Here is a 15,586-nt window from a genome sequence, read left to right on the forward strand (position 1 = left end):
GTGTCAAAGAGACAACTACCCGACCAAAGAGCAGATAACAGCCGAAGACCACCAATGGGTCTTCAATGCAGCGAGAAAATCCTGCATCATGAGGCGTGCTTCAACTAGCCCCAAAACAAAAATGTATACTAGTTCAGTGATAATAGATGTCATACTAAACTCCGAAAAAAAAATTAAAGAAACTAAAATGCATACAATACTATCAAAGAGCAGGTGTCACTGTATGGCCCTCAACAATGAGCAAAGCCAATTCTGCATAGTCTGATATTAAAGGCCCCTTAATTCCAAATGTATTTTTTTAGTAATTCAAAGGAGAAAACAAACGGTCTAATAGTGTAACACAGCAACAAACGACAACTACTGAATTACAGGTGCATGCCAACAGAATGTAGAGGGGTTAAACATGTTAGTGAGCCTGTTTTATAATTTGTGCAAATAAATTTCTGTTTTCTTACATTGTAAGAATATTAATGAATGATGTTAATTCAGAAATTATCGAAATATTTATATAAGGCAACTTTGAATATTTCAATAATAGGAACTCACATTCTGAAATCTATGCATATAACTTATTTTATTTTAAAGTTTTATCAAAGTAGTGCACCTTATTAAAATGTGTGTGGACAATTACATCCTTGTTCAAATGTTGAATGAAGACATTATTCATGTTATTAAGAGGGTGTCCAAGGCAAAACCAGGCAGTGGATGGCATATGACATATTTTGTTTTCAAAATTTTTTCATCTATTTCATATCACAAATTCATTCTGTCTCAAAGTTATTTTTTTTTAACTGCAACAAATAAAGAGAAAAAAAAAACATAGAAAGCACTGAAAATTCATTGAAAAGGGGAGATAACTCTTCATTTTGTACAAAATTTTGTTGCATTGTTAGTGAACTTTAAAAATCAACTTCTGAGCCATCCACTGTTGATTCAAAAATATCTTTGACATATATATCCTTTGTACGATATAAAAATTGCATTGGAACCAAAAACGCAATGGAAAAAAATGTATGTTGTGCCACCCATATCATAGGATTTGCCTGATATTTACTTGGACAGCCTCTTGAATAAAGACTAGGGAATAACCCCAACTCAGACAGACATTGCTTTCTTCTTATTTTGAAATTCCAAACATATTTTTGTAATACAGCTAGAATTTGATTTAAAGATAACAGCATCTGGTATAATTGTCAATGAAATTTTGATTAACAATTAAGTAATTTTACTTTTTGTCATGTTTGTGATTGGGTCAGGTAAAGATTAACCACTGATTGCACCCTTGGTAGACAGTAGTTTTGTAAGCATTCATACATGTATATCATTTTAATTTCCATGCTGACTATTTTGTCCCGTCCTCTATGTCATGATTCATTCACCTGAAACTTTTGTAAGAACTGTGATTAATTTAGTAATTTCTGTATGTATATTATATAAATACATGTATAAAAAAGAAGATGTGGTATGATTACCAATGAGACAACTCTCCACAAGAGAACAAAATGACACAGAAATTAACAACTTTAGTTAACCGTACGGCCTTCAACAATGATATATTATATATATATATACATAATATATTTTCGGAGAGGGAAGAACAAATATTTTGCTATATACTGGAACATTGTACATAGCATTTCTTTTATTCTGAGAGAAAAGAAGCACCATTCAGTTGCCTCAAATATATATCAGCAGGTGATGGGAAAAAATAAGTTTTCTGATTTTATCATGTTCAATATGAACCTTAAAATATAATGGCGCTTGATAAAAAAAATATTGATTGATTGTGCTTAATGACACGTACGCACTTTTAGTTATTTCTTGGCTGTCCGTTTGTATTGATTGACACTGGAAGGCTGGAATTTAATTTGAAATGAGCGGCAGAAAAAATAGGTCACTGTTTCAAACTTCATGGTACAAATGTATACTACAATGAATCGGGTTGAAAAATTATGATGATATATACATGTATATGTCAAGGTTGCTGATTGAATCATAGTATCTGAAACTAATCGGATATGGATTTTTTTAAATTAAAATTTAGTCATATGCATATATGTAAACCGTGAGCGCTCAAAGTACATTCTTAATACCCAAAAACAGTAGTCTGTGCACATGTTAAATCTTACTCATTTGAGGAAAACAGAATTGTATCCCACATGTTAATGCTGGTGTGTGCTTTTGAATATTCCAAACATAATTAAATAAGATTGTTAGAATAAGTAAAATATTGCGTTTTAAGATGGGATGAAAAGGAAGATTCTGTGCAACAAAAATGCAGAAATTCACTAGTGACATAATTAAAAAAAAGCACGCCATACAATACTGCCCTTGCAACGTGTGAAAATTCATATTCAGTCAGGCAAATAAATCACCTTGTGCCTACAGAATAAATGCAAAAAGACCTCCCAATAATGATTTACAAATTGATACCAGTCTCACTTGAGTAACAGAAGACATTCAACTAGCAAATCTGAATTTTTATATGCAGGTAGGAGATTATATTTATAATTTAAATATTATCAATGACATTTACAGTGATATACACAAGAGGTGAAATACAAGAAGATGTAAATATTCTTTTTTATGAAAGAGGTGAAATGAAAGAAGATGTAATGTTCTATTTTATGCAAGTCCACCCTATCACAATTAAAATTCTCTGAAATAGAAACAATTATGAATTGGAAACTTCAATAAGTTAAGCAAGCAATCACATAATATGTGTTTTTTTTTGCTTCAACAAGACGTACGTATTTTTTTTTTTTTTATTTTCAAAACCTCTGTAAAAAACTAGGCACAGCACTTTTCCAGTAAAAGAAGTTATCCCGATTACAGAGAGTCCAAAACCAGGGCAATTCGATTTTCTCTTGCACCTGCCCTTTTGACTTATTTTGGAAATGTCCTTACTTTCAGTTTGAAGTCACGTGACAATAGTGTATTTATATGTTTCTATAAATAAAAGTTTGGAATGCAATTCAGAATAGAACCTTTTCTCTCTGTTTACGCTTTTAACGTGCATTTTTGGTCTTTAGGCAAAAAACACTAACTTTTGAGTTCAATATGGGTTTTCCGGTGTATAAAAATTGGAAAGTTCTCGAAACGCCCTTAACATTGCTGCGCAGTTAAACTCTGTTTAAACGAATTCCGAATGTAAAAAGAAACTAAACAAAATGATGCACTAATAAACAAAAGACCATTAGCAGTTAATGACATACCAGCTCCAGACACCAATAAAACTGCTTGAAAGAGTATGTCAGCACATGAATATCAAGCACAATCGATACCTTTAGGGGTTTAGTATGATACCATCAAAAACTATATGAGAAGAATATAACCCGTATCATGCCAACAACTGGTTTTAGAATAAACGTGTTTAATTCCGATGCAAAGACCCTACAAGGGAATCAATCTTAATGCCAAAATATGCAATCTTTAATGACCTGACAACAGTATCGTAACACTATCCCTTCTTAATAAGTCTGTTTAAAAGTTTGGTTAGCTTTTGAGGTAAATGCTAACCTGTTTGAGCTTTGTAAATAATATTGTCATAAAAAGATTGGATGTAAAATACCTGAACGTATAAGATGTCTGCATGTTGAATTATATTTACGAATGATGTCCTTGTACCGATGACAACATGTAATGAATGTTTTGGCTAGTTTGTGGTTTCGAAAACCCAGATGAAATAATGTTTCATTAATACAAAAATTTCTCACTCTAAAATTTAATAAGTTGTTACATACACGCACGAGCAAATCATACAAGTTGAGATATCTAACCATTATAAGATGGTGACATAAAAAAATGGATAATTAACGATAAGAAATGAAAAATCATCTCCTTTATCGTAAATGGTGGTATAAGCTTCCTGTCAATGATATATATATATCAAAATCAAGGAAAGGGCAATGTTCATTGTTAATATAAGCTTTAGTATACATACTGAATTTTTCATTATTGAGAGCCAAAATATCATCCAAATATCTAAAAGTATTGTTAAATTTTGTATCAGATGTTGTTCCGATGAGTCTTTGTTGATTCTTTGCTGATTTTAGTCATGAACTCATAATAATACAGAAACAGGTCTGCGATAAGTGGTGCACATTTTTTCCCTATTGGAATTCCGATAACTTGGCGATATACGGAATCTCCAGAGCATACAAACATGTTATCCAGTAAAAGTTCAAGGACAGTTATAGTATCAAAACATGTCCAATTGACATAGTTCTTTTGTTTGCTGTTACTAAAAATGATATAAAAGAGTTTGAACATATGCATTCGCATTCTGACATTTTAAATGCAATTTAAGAAGGTGTGAGTTGTTTTCCTTATACGAATATGAGGCACAGTGGAACATAGGGTAGACAAATCAAAACTTTTAACAGATTCAAAATCATGCATACAATTTATCAAGTACTGCCTACAAAATTGTTGACAATCCAAAAGTAATTAATTCCACTATTTTCAAAGGCCTTATTTGAACAATTTATTATCAAGTTTTTGATTGTACCAAGTGTACTAGAAAGCACAATACAAAAATTAAGTAGTGGAACAATGGCTTGAAGAAGAAATAAAACTATATGTGTAGGGTGTTTTCTGTAGCTTCGGAACCCAGTTCATAGTTGGAACTTTCATTTTATTATCTGTTCCTTTTATACTGTTCTAAGACAGGTTGAAAATACATATCGTTATAACATATATAACGGAATAAAACATAACAACATGAATATTGGTGCGGCGATGAACTCTGTAAATAGTAAGATAAACAGGTAAAAGTGAGGCTGTTATTTTGTTATTTATTTTTTTAAATGGACTTAATCTTTATCCTAAATGCAAGTAGAAATAAAATATACTTACTCATCAGTAAATGGTATAATGTCCTCTTGCCTTAAACGATAATATATACAATTTATTTAATTTGACTAATACCTGAACTATATATAAACATATTCAGGGAAACAATTTAGAAAATCTGTAGTCTACTTTCTGTCTTGTCATTCTGTTTTTTTACTTACTTATGTCTTCATACTAATTGAATTATGTGATGTATTATTTATTTTCTTTCTTTTGGTGTATGTGTCTGTCTTGTCTGAGGAATTGCATAGGAAACATAAATTAAATTTATAAATTGTCAGTCAGATACCTTTCCAAATTCCCCTTGTACAAGATTGCATCTGATGCTTATATTAAGTGTTCCATTAATGACTTCTTCAATCGTACATTTTAAGTAGAAAACATTATCTTTTTATGTATAAATATAATTTAGTAGGTTTTCATGTCCAATAGTTAAAACAAAGTTATATACATTATCCAATCAATTAGAAAATAAAGTTGACTGAATGAATGGGAGGATGCGACAGGTTGTGTGACTTTTCATTAAGAATTGACACAAAAGGTTTTTTTGTTCAAGTTCTTCGTCTTTCAATTTTACAATAACTGTAACCAGACAAACATTGTCGTGTAATCTCCCCAACCCCCTTTTTGCTAGGAAAATTCTACATATTAAACCTAAACAAAATCTTGCAAATAAAACCGGCTGAAAATTTAAAAACAAAAACCAACAATTGTCTTCGCAATTAGTTGGATATAATTGACACTTGATTTGCGTATTAACTTTCAAGCGATACATGCACAATGCAATGTCGAACTTATGTATATAATTACAACAGTAATTATTACTATTTACTACAAATAAGATATAACAAAAAGAAAGCAATGAATGTGGTTGTTAAATTTGATACACACCTTTTAGTGCTTATTTGTTTAATATTTGTTTGTATTTATTGTGATTAAGATTATAACACAATGTTGACTGCTGTATCCCCTTTTATTAACGATTGTACTTATTGTGCTTGTTTGTTTTGTTCACGCATCGTTGTTAGTATAATAGAATTTGATGCGACTGTCATATAAATGAGATGTTTAGCTTGTTATATAACTAGGTTCAATCCACCATTTTGTAAGATAATGCCTGTACCAAGTCAGGAATATGATTGTTGTTGTTATCCTTTCGTTTGTGTGTTTGAGCTTTTGATTTTGCCATTTGATTAGAGACTTTCCGTGTTGAATTTTCCTCGGATATTTTTGTGATTTTACTTTTTACACTATACTTTATTGTCTAATGTGTATGGTTTGTTTAATCTCTCATTCATATTCACCATTTGTAACTTGAACAAATACATTGTAGCTGTATCTTGATATAGGACGATGGGGTATGAATGCCAATGAGACAACTCTCCATTCGTCTTGTTATTTTGTATGAACAATAATTGAAAGGACAAGTTGATTGTAAAAACTTACCCACAAACAGAACATCTGTATAGGTTACCGTGACGTTGCTTCTCTTTTTCAAAGACTGGTGAACAATTGCTATAATAAATGTTGTTATGTACACAAGTTTTAATGTCATTTTTCAATACAAATAATATTAGGATTACAATTAAATGTAATGAAATACGAAAATATTATAGTTTCAAAATATGTCTTATAATTAACTATTATGCTTACAAGTAAATATAGCATGTACATTCTGATTTTTAAATATTCTTTTCATACTTGATATTCATGTTAACTTTAAATACATTATGCCCATGTTGAAAATATTTTATTGGCATTATGATTACTTGTGACTGGGAACTTTAAGCATATAAAGTTTGAATCATACAACAGTGACTAATATGATGTCTTTATTACATTTTAAATTATTTATTTTTTAATTTGTTCAGGCTTCTTTCTATACCAATAGCACTTAAATTATTGGTTAATTTTTCTTTAGTCAGTGACGATCTTAGCAATATTAGGCATCCAAATCGTGAAGTAAAAGTTAACTTCGAGTAATAATGTCTGATACGTCGTAGTGATAGGCATGAAAAGTGCGAGCAATCTAGCTATTTTTGTTTTATCATTATTTCTGGAAAGTGTTTTTTCGTTACTTTAAACGCTTCGTTAATCGGCAAACAGTGTCATCGTCAAAATGTATCAATACTTCAATTGCATTGCCTATCAAACAGTGCGTGTTGATTGGAGATCATTTGAAAAAGATTTGGTGTACCTAAAGCTCTAAATATTGACTTGTGGTGCATTAATGTGTATTTTTCAATCCTTTGTTGCTACATATTTACTTAAAAAATACTGTTTTGCTCGATATTTTAGAGTTTTGTATGATTCTGTAGACAACTGTTTCAATTAAGAATGCAACGCATATTTTGATATTTACCTTATAGTATATGTACCTATCAGGTGTCTGATGTCATCTTCAGCAACAGATTTGCGACTAAGGGATATTTTTGGAAACTCTGGAAGTGACTTAATACGTAGTTTGTTGATTTCTGCTTCCAGATTTTGCATCTGTTGTACCATAGTTCCATCCTGTCTTGTTTTGTCTAAACCCTTTCTTCTCTGATCTAAGTTTTGTCCAGTAGCAAGTGCAGATTTAGCATCAGACAGCATGTTCATAAGTTTTTCTTTCTCCTTCTTAGATTGTTCTTTCAATAATGCAATCATCTGAGCTACGGATTTATCAACCAAGCGTTTAATCATGTTGCTTTCATCATTGATGGCTTTTATTACAGACTCAACGTCATTATCAAAAGATCTCAAGTTATTCTCAATCTTTTTTATATTTTGATTTGCCTCAGTTGTCTTGGTACGAATTTTCGTTTCATTTTCCCTTCTGAACTTTGCAACTGCATCGACAAATTCGGAAAATATATGCCCATTGTGATTTCCTGGCACACAACGGATACAAACTGGTACATAACATGTATTACACAATAACATTAATTCTTCTTCATGTTCAATACATTTTGATTTACTTTCCGGGATCAGATCGAAGGCTTTCTGAAACTGGTGATTTCTCGATAACTTCCGTCTATTATGTAACAACTTACAATTTTCACAATAATATTTCTCACAGTCTATGCATAAATGTGATCCAGGGGCACTCACACAATTTTCGCATGTTTTAGACGCAGCTTCAGCCATTTTGTACTTGATCAAAATCATGGGTGAACAGGTGATTATATAAAATGATAACGATTCTAAATTTAAATCAAGGACGATAAATGTTTATGATTGACGAGGTTGTATTTGAACAATTCAAACATGTTAGTTATTCTATGTTGAAGTGAACTTTAAAGGAAATATATAGTTTACATAGTTAATGGTAACGTACATTGTATTTATTGATTGTGTAATATGAGTATACATGTAGCCAATAAATGAACCGTTTAAATCGTCAAGGTGTGTATTATACAGAATACCAACTGTTATTTACCAAACTATGGATTTAAATGTAGACAGTGTACATGATAAGTTCTTTACAATGTATATATCGTTAAGCATCTACATACTTTCCACCAAAAGATGAATTAATGATTTGAAAGCTAAACATTGGTGCTTCTATTATGCAAATTTACACAATTACCTACATAAATAAAATAGAAGAACAGTTTAAAACCATTGTGTATCGCTTTTGAAATCCTTAATGTTATTTGAACAAACTATTATCAAATGCGTATTCAAATAGCATTCTTTATAATGCAATAGGTCGTTTTGTCCTAGGCCACTGTGTTGTGTAAACCCCATTACATCAGAATGTGTATTTCTGTCGCATTCCAATGATGTAATGCTTGAACTTTTGTGATTTATAGATTAATTTAAGTTTTGTTTGTTTTCAATCATTTTTAATGAGCATTATGAAATAAGCCGATTTTCTGCCAACAGACATACCTGAACAGTCTGACTTTAGGCGTCAATTACTAATTTCAAAGCTTGAATGTGTACATGTGTAACAAAAAAAATCAACTATGCCAAAATGTCAATTTCAGCATATATAAAACAGAAAAAGTGATATGATTGCCATAGAAACAACTGTTCACAAGAGACCAAATGACACAGCAATTAACAACTATAGGTCACCGTACGGCCTTCAACAATGAGCAAAGCCCATACCGCATAGTCAGCATTAAAAGGACCCGAAATGATAAATGTAAAACAATTCAAACATGAAAACCAACGGCCTAATTTATGTACAAAAAAATGAACGAAAAACAAATATGTAACACATCAGGAAACTGAGTTATAGGCTCCTGACTTAGGACAGACACATACATACAGAATGATGCGGGTTTGAACATGGTACAGTGAGATACCAGTACAACATAAGAATGAACTATAAAAATCAGTTGTAAAAGGCTTATCTCATCAGATTGATACAAGAAGAAATATATCTAAAAAAACACTGAATGAACGTGGCCGGGTATTTGTATATCCCAACAATAAAAAGACACTATAAGAACTGATCTTAAATCATGCATCTAAGACTGCGTTATCAATCAGTACACATCCAAGATTCATTGTATCACTAGTAACCCGAATTTAGCTTGAACGGACAAACGTGTTAACACTATTTAAATGAGATTAATCATCATTTGATAAAGATTGACAACAATTTAAAAATATTTTTAATTCACTTCAATTCATATCAATTCATTTTAACATGTTTAACGCCAGTCAAATAGATTCCTTTGCGGTCAATCAATTGACATCAAGATGGTGGTGAGATGCGTCAAACTAATAGGCCACGCCCCGTTAAACTATTTCAAACTTGCATCAATTCGTTGTAAACATTGTTGAGACCCGAGCTTTGTACAGGTAAATCACCCAAGCAAAAGAACCCCGATTTGTCTATCGTTTATTTGTTTCAAATTTTATCGACTTTAGTTAAATGCGTGTATTCTTAGTAAAGTCACATGCTTCACAATTTTGACAAATGAATGAACAATACACGTGACATATGAGGAATTTAAATAAAAAAAAATTAAAATATTGATGCACGGTTTAAAAAATATGAATCTGTTGAAAATAAAATAGTAAGATGTATAACATAATTTGAATTTGCCCAACTGCAGTAAATCTTTATCTCACATATTCGTTTCAAAAATTGCTAAGTGCTATGAAAACTCGTGGCATGTAAGTAACGTGTGGTCCCTTGTAATTACTTACGAAACTTTAGGTATTCCTGTATATTTACCGTTTCTCTTTTTTTCTGGTTTACTATATTGTACTCGTAAATTAAATATGTCACGGAAATAAAAATAACTTTACAGAAATTATTCATTGCGTACATAATTTAAATCTTATATTTTCGGTAAACAACAAATATTCGCTATCTGTATATTGATATATGGAATAGCTTGTAATGAAAAACAATGTTTTGTTAAATAATAAAATTGATGAAGATAATGTTGACATTTGTTGAATTTAATAAACTTTTAAGTCTTGCTCAAAATTGTAAATGAAGTAACAGATCAATGACCTTTAAAACTGTGTTAAATTGTAATACCGGTCACTGGAGCAAAATCAAACGAAAATATTGAAGCGTGGTTACGATTCTGGAAAGGGATTATCGTGCTGTCATGCACCGTGAAATAAAAAAATGCTTGCAATAAATGAACATGTATCCTGTATATATGAGATAAATTTTAGTCTGCGATAACGATGGGTAGATTTAAGTTTAACGATCTTGACTGGCTATTAGTCGGCGTTCTCTTACGCCTTTTAATACATTTAAAAAAACTGATAATAACGTTTGGGGCATTTAATTATACCTTATACATTAAAATGAAAAAAAAAAACATTGTAAAAAACTAGAATGGAAAAGGAACAATTCTGCAATGTTGCTCTCATATAATTTTATTAACTATATTTTAGCGGTAATTTCTTAATAAAAACTAATATTTCATCTAGATGCTCTCGTTGAAGTTCGCGTTACATATGAAAATGAATTGCATTGGTCTGAACGTTTGCAAACTTTCAATCCAGGTGTTCTCATCGAGGTCCGCGTTCTTGTTTCAATTCGGTCCAATCTGGTAAAAATGTCTATCTTTTTCGCTGATGCAAATTATTACTATTTATATTAGAACAAGCTAGGATATGTATACTTTGCAATTTATTCCTCGAAAAAATAAATTGTATTTATTCACCTAAATCAATAATTGATCAAATTGAACTTTGAAACAGTTTCATTAATATATTTGTTCGCACCCTTTAATCTAAGGTCATTAATTTCAAATAACTTAATAAAATGATTTGCTTTGATATTTTTCAATCAGTCAATAAATTGCAGGACTAAATGGAATAAAACATAAATAAAAAACAACCTCACAGACAACAAAAAGCATTTGTTAACACTAGGAGAATGTTCAGTGGCGGATCCAGTTGTTGTTCCGTAGATAAAAACTCCGGTTTGTTTGACGAGAAATGCTATTTAATTGGGACATATGGTTTGAACCCCCTTTTTTGCTGTATTCAGTGGTTGTCGTTGTTGTATATTTTTTTTATAAGTGTTGTACATCAATCAGGCCGTTAGTTGTTTGAATTTATATTTGTAATTTTGGGAGCTTTTATAAATGATTATGCGGTTTGGGTTGTGCTCTTTGTTGAATGCTGTATGGTGATCTAATTACATAAATGTCTAAGAATATAACTTAAACACGCTACATAGACATTTGCGGAAACTTTCATTCACCTACAATTAGGATTACAATTACACTCACAGGTAGCATTTACATCTTGTGATTTCTCAAAGTGTAAACATCAACCGTCGATCCAAAACAATGTAACGATAGTGATGTTTTTCTGTAATTGAACAACGATTGTTTCCAATATATTTGCAGCAATGTGTTAACATTCATTATTGCATACGATGTTATCCAGGTTAAAAGTACTGTACTTGTACGAAGTGTGATAGAATGCACTAACATTATTTTAAAAATAAGTTTAACATGAGACACACAAAATATCGCAGTAGCTAGATTGGGACAATCGCTGAAAAAAGTCAGCAATACATTGTGTAAGGAAAGGTGCAATCAACCATGGAGCATCTTAGCATGATTATGCTAATAAACACTTTCTCTCTTTTATTTTGTTTTTTTAGAAAATGAGGAAATACAGCGGACGGGTGTTTTTGAGTTATTTATTCTTCATGAAATTTCACTTGCCGTTCGGTAAAACGTTGAAATCTTTTTTTATTTTTCCTGAATAGGACAAACACTTTTGTAAACTGTTTCGGTTTCAATAGAAAAAAAATCACAACTATTCGAAAAAAAAAACACCCGAAAAACAGTTATCAACGAACTTCTCCATGTCAGAAATATAGTTTAGAAATTTGCCAGACGCAGTTGCAATGTAAGAATAGGTGTACTAACAATTTAGCTATCTATGTTTTCCACAGCAAAAAACAAAAAATGACAAACAAGTTTCATGGTTTTTTTTTCTTTTATGCAATTATTGTAATAGAGATCTTGGGAATCATTAAGTATAGACGATTTTTTTAGCGGTGTCGATAATCATCTCCCATGAACATGGGTGGGACTGGTATGCTCTAAACATGATCTGTAACCCTTGTTCTGGGACTGGTAAAGTCCCTGTAACGTAAAAGTTAACACTATTTTCGTTCGGGAATCGAACGTACAGCGGTCGGTAATCTTTCGTATAGAGTTCGGTCATCGTTCGTACATCATTCGTTTAGCGCCCGTACAACGTTCGGTCAGCGTTCGTTCATCGTTCGTTCATCGTATGGTAAATGTCACCGTTGAGGGTTTGGTATAACGTATGGTATCGTTAATCGTGTTATTTGTCGTATGGTTAATGGTATGGTTTAGCGTTTAGCGTTTCGTTTATCGTTTGGTATGTGATATTGTTTAGCGTTTCATCAATCGTATGGTATATCGTTTTGTTAAGCATCTGATATACACGTATGTTAGGGTTTTATTTCAGAAAGTTATTTCAATTATTATAGTTTTGATTTAAAATGATTTAATATAAAAAGATGCGGGATAAAAAAAAATATTAGTTTGGATTGGATTAAATCTCTTACTAATATCATTATGGACTAAATATAAAACGAATGGTAAACGTTTCCTCCCATCACATTTTGACAAGAACACCATGAGACCAAATACCGCAATATAAGTCAGGCTCTCTATGTCTCTCTCTCTCCTCCGCCAAACATTTATCTGATCAAAATATTTCCGTGACACAATTAATTATAAAGAATGTTCTATAAATGAGGCTTTATATGAAGTACATGTTTTATATCTAAATGTATTAAAAAAAGACAACGCATCCATGGTATTTGTTCTCCTCAATGACAGAGTCTGATATAAACCAGAAACTGCCAGGGATATATAAAAATTCGTTGAAGATATCTATGAAACCAGCGTCGCTTGTGATTCCTGCTGTCGGTTTTAAAACTGTTTTTTTTTTTTACTGTAAAAAGTGCTTAAGTCCATGTATGAGTAAAATACAGAATTAAAAAATAACTCTACCTTTTTTATATTTCTTTATTTTAGAGGTAAGCGTCTGGCCAAGTTTCACTTATTCTGTCGCAAATCAGTTTACCTTAAATAACCAATCAATTACAAGTATTCTAAAAGAAGTTGAGTTGTTCTTTGTACGAGTACATGAAATATATCTCACTGGACGTTATGTTTGCAATCGAAGATCAAACACAAATCTACAGTATTTATATGAAAAAGACTAAATAATATATTTTTTTATTATTATTCTACACATATTTGAAGGATCGAAATAATCAGTTCTACAAATATATGTTTTTTAAAGACTTGAAATTTTACAATTATCCCATGCATCTATGATTTTTTTTATCGAAGCACCAAACTTTTCCCTTCCATCGTGCATAGCTTATTTTCCGATTCACTTAAGGTTTCTAACGATATTCTTACCTGTTCATTACATTCTAAAATGAAAACCCTACACAAATTGCAAAAACTTTTATTCTCCGGCTGGACTGCATAAAATATGAATACTGTTTGTTTGTGTACAAACAATGTTTTGAAGGCCGATATCAAGTTTCGCTAAAAAAGAATTAATTTGCGCCACAACTTAATTACACCAACTCTTTTTTTGCATCACTTTATTGTGAAAACTGCAGCATTCATTTGCGCCAATAAAACAATCATTTAATTGCGCAAATATTATAGACTTGTTTTCAAATGTTTGTTCGTAGTGCACTGCGGAGATCCTTTCCGATATTTACAGGTACAGATACCACAAAGAGCCTTCTGAGTGCACTAAGAACAAAATAGTGCACTAGGGACCTGATGGAAAGATATAATTGACATACAAACATGGCATACGAAAGGAGAAGTACATAATTCCAAATTTTAGTAATTTTAGTAATTATAAAGTTATTTAACAGTTGACGTCAGTATTCAAATATTGCATGTACGTGTAAATAGGTTAATTGTTTCGAGGTAAATATGACATAATTAATAAAATTGAGAATGGAAATGAGGAATGTGTCAAGTTCCATTTATTGGCGCTATTCATGTTATAAAAAAGAAAAGATGAGCGCGAGTCAAACCTTTACAATATGACAAATTACACCTAACCGTTTTGACAAACCAGTAAATTCTTCGCCTGGGGATATACATCTGACAGGAATCTTCATTCAGTAACTTTACAATACTCAACCGTGTCATTTCCGTATATTGTACATGGAGATATCACGTGTGATACATGTATATACACCAGAAATACCCATTCAAGTGATTTTAATTTTTAGAAGAACTCCATATCGGGTACATAAACATAAAAATACAATTTAAAAAAAATGTATAAATAAGTTCAAATGTTGTTTTATTAATTGCACCTAGATATGTATTTGTAAACTTATGTTAATTCTTTATTTCATGTATCTTTTCTTTTGCTTCAATTACTAATTAATCTTATTGACTAATTAGTAAATCGAAAAAAACGCACAAATCTGAATAGAATCATATGGCATTGAATGATTTCTCTAACTCAAAACTAGTTATACATGTACATGTAGCAGTCGGGGCACTTAGCGAACTCCATAATATTATGGTATTCCGTAATTTTTTAGGAAAATTAAAGTTGTCTCCCTTAGACTAACACGGTAAATTTCATATCGGAGATAACTATATTTTTAAACTGATTCCCAAAATAAGGGAGACAAATGAACTTTATTTACTGTTTTATTTTCTTAAATACAATGGAACATACAGTATATAATATGACATTTCCACAAACAGAAAACCAAAAGTAGAATTGTTTTCAAAATTAAACATGGATTTAAATAGTGGTAATAAGATACCAAATAACACACAAATAAACTTGAACCATGTACTTACAAAGTTTGACGGGGTTAAATAACCTTGAAGGGTCCAAACCCTCCCCTAACCTGGAAAGTGGTGTAACATTACAAAATATGAACGAACTGAATATTTAATCAGTTTGATTTTTTTTTAAAAGGCGACCATATGGTTTAGGATTTTCTAATGATTAAAGACTATACGGTTGCCTATAGTTGCTTACATCCAATACATTTAAACACTGTTTGATAGTTGGTCTCGTTTTCAATCATACAACATTAATTATCCTTATTTATTTTTGTATTAACTCATCAAATGAATACGAATAAGAAATTTACTTAACAAAATCACAGAGAGGACAAGCACGTGGCAGGGTAATCAGTGGCGGGCGGATCCAGAACTTTCCCTAAGGGGGGGGGACAGACTGATCTAAGGGGGAGGGGGCG

The 15,586-nt window shown here is 31.3% G+C and overlaps 1 protein-coding gene across 1 annotated transcript; it reads right to left on the minus strand.

Moving 5' to 3' along the window:
- Nucleotides 1-4,853: 4,853 nt before the first annotated feature.
- Nucleotides 4,854-7,983, minus strand: LOC134689954 (E3 ubiquitin-protein ligase TRIM71-like). Its single transcript, XM_063549921.1, has 3 exons — nucleotides 7,217-7,983; nucleotides 6,301-6,369; nucleotides 4,854-4,887 (listed from the first exon to the last, which is right to left on the minus strand). Exons 1-3 carry the CDS (start codon nucleotides 7,981-7,983, stop codon nucleotides 4,854-4,856), a joined length of 870 nt encoding a protein of 289 aa, XP_063405991.1.
- Between the last annotated feature and the right edge of the window lie 7,603 nt (nucleotides 7,984-15,586).

Source organism: Mytilus trossulus, chromosome 11, assembly GCF_036588685.1.
Source record: "Mytilus trossulus isolate FHL-02 chromosome 11, PNRI_Mtr1.1.1.hap1, whole genome shotgun sequence".
Taxonomy (NCBI): domain Eukaryota; kingdom Metazoa; phylum Mollusca; class Bivalvia; order Mytilida; family Mytilidae; genus Mytilus; species Mytilus trossulus.

Excerpts from the sequence above, each read along its gene's own strand:
- LOC134689954 (XM_063549921.1), bottom strand. The coding sequence starts at position 7,983 with ATGGCTGAAGCTGCGTCTAAAACATGCGAAAATTGTGTGAGTGCCCCT. Across the intron at positions 6,370-7,216 it reads ATAGGTACATATACTATAAG|CAATTGTTCACCAGTCTTTG; the intron begins GTAAATATCAAA and ends CATTTATTATAG. Across the intron at positions 4,888-6,300 it reads TACAGATGTTCTGTTTGTGG|GCAAGAGGACATTATACCAT; the intron begins GTAAGTTTTTAC and ends TTATCGTTTAAG.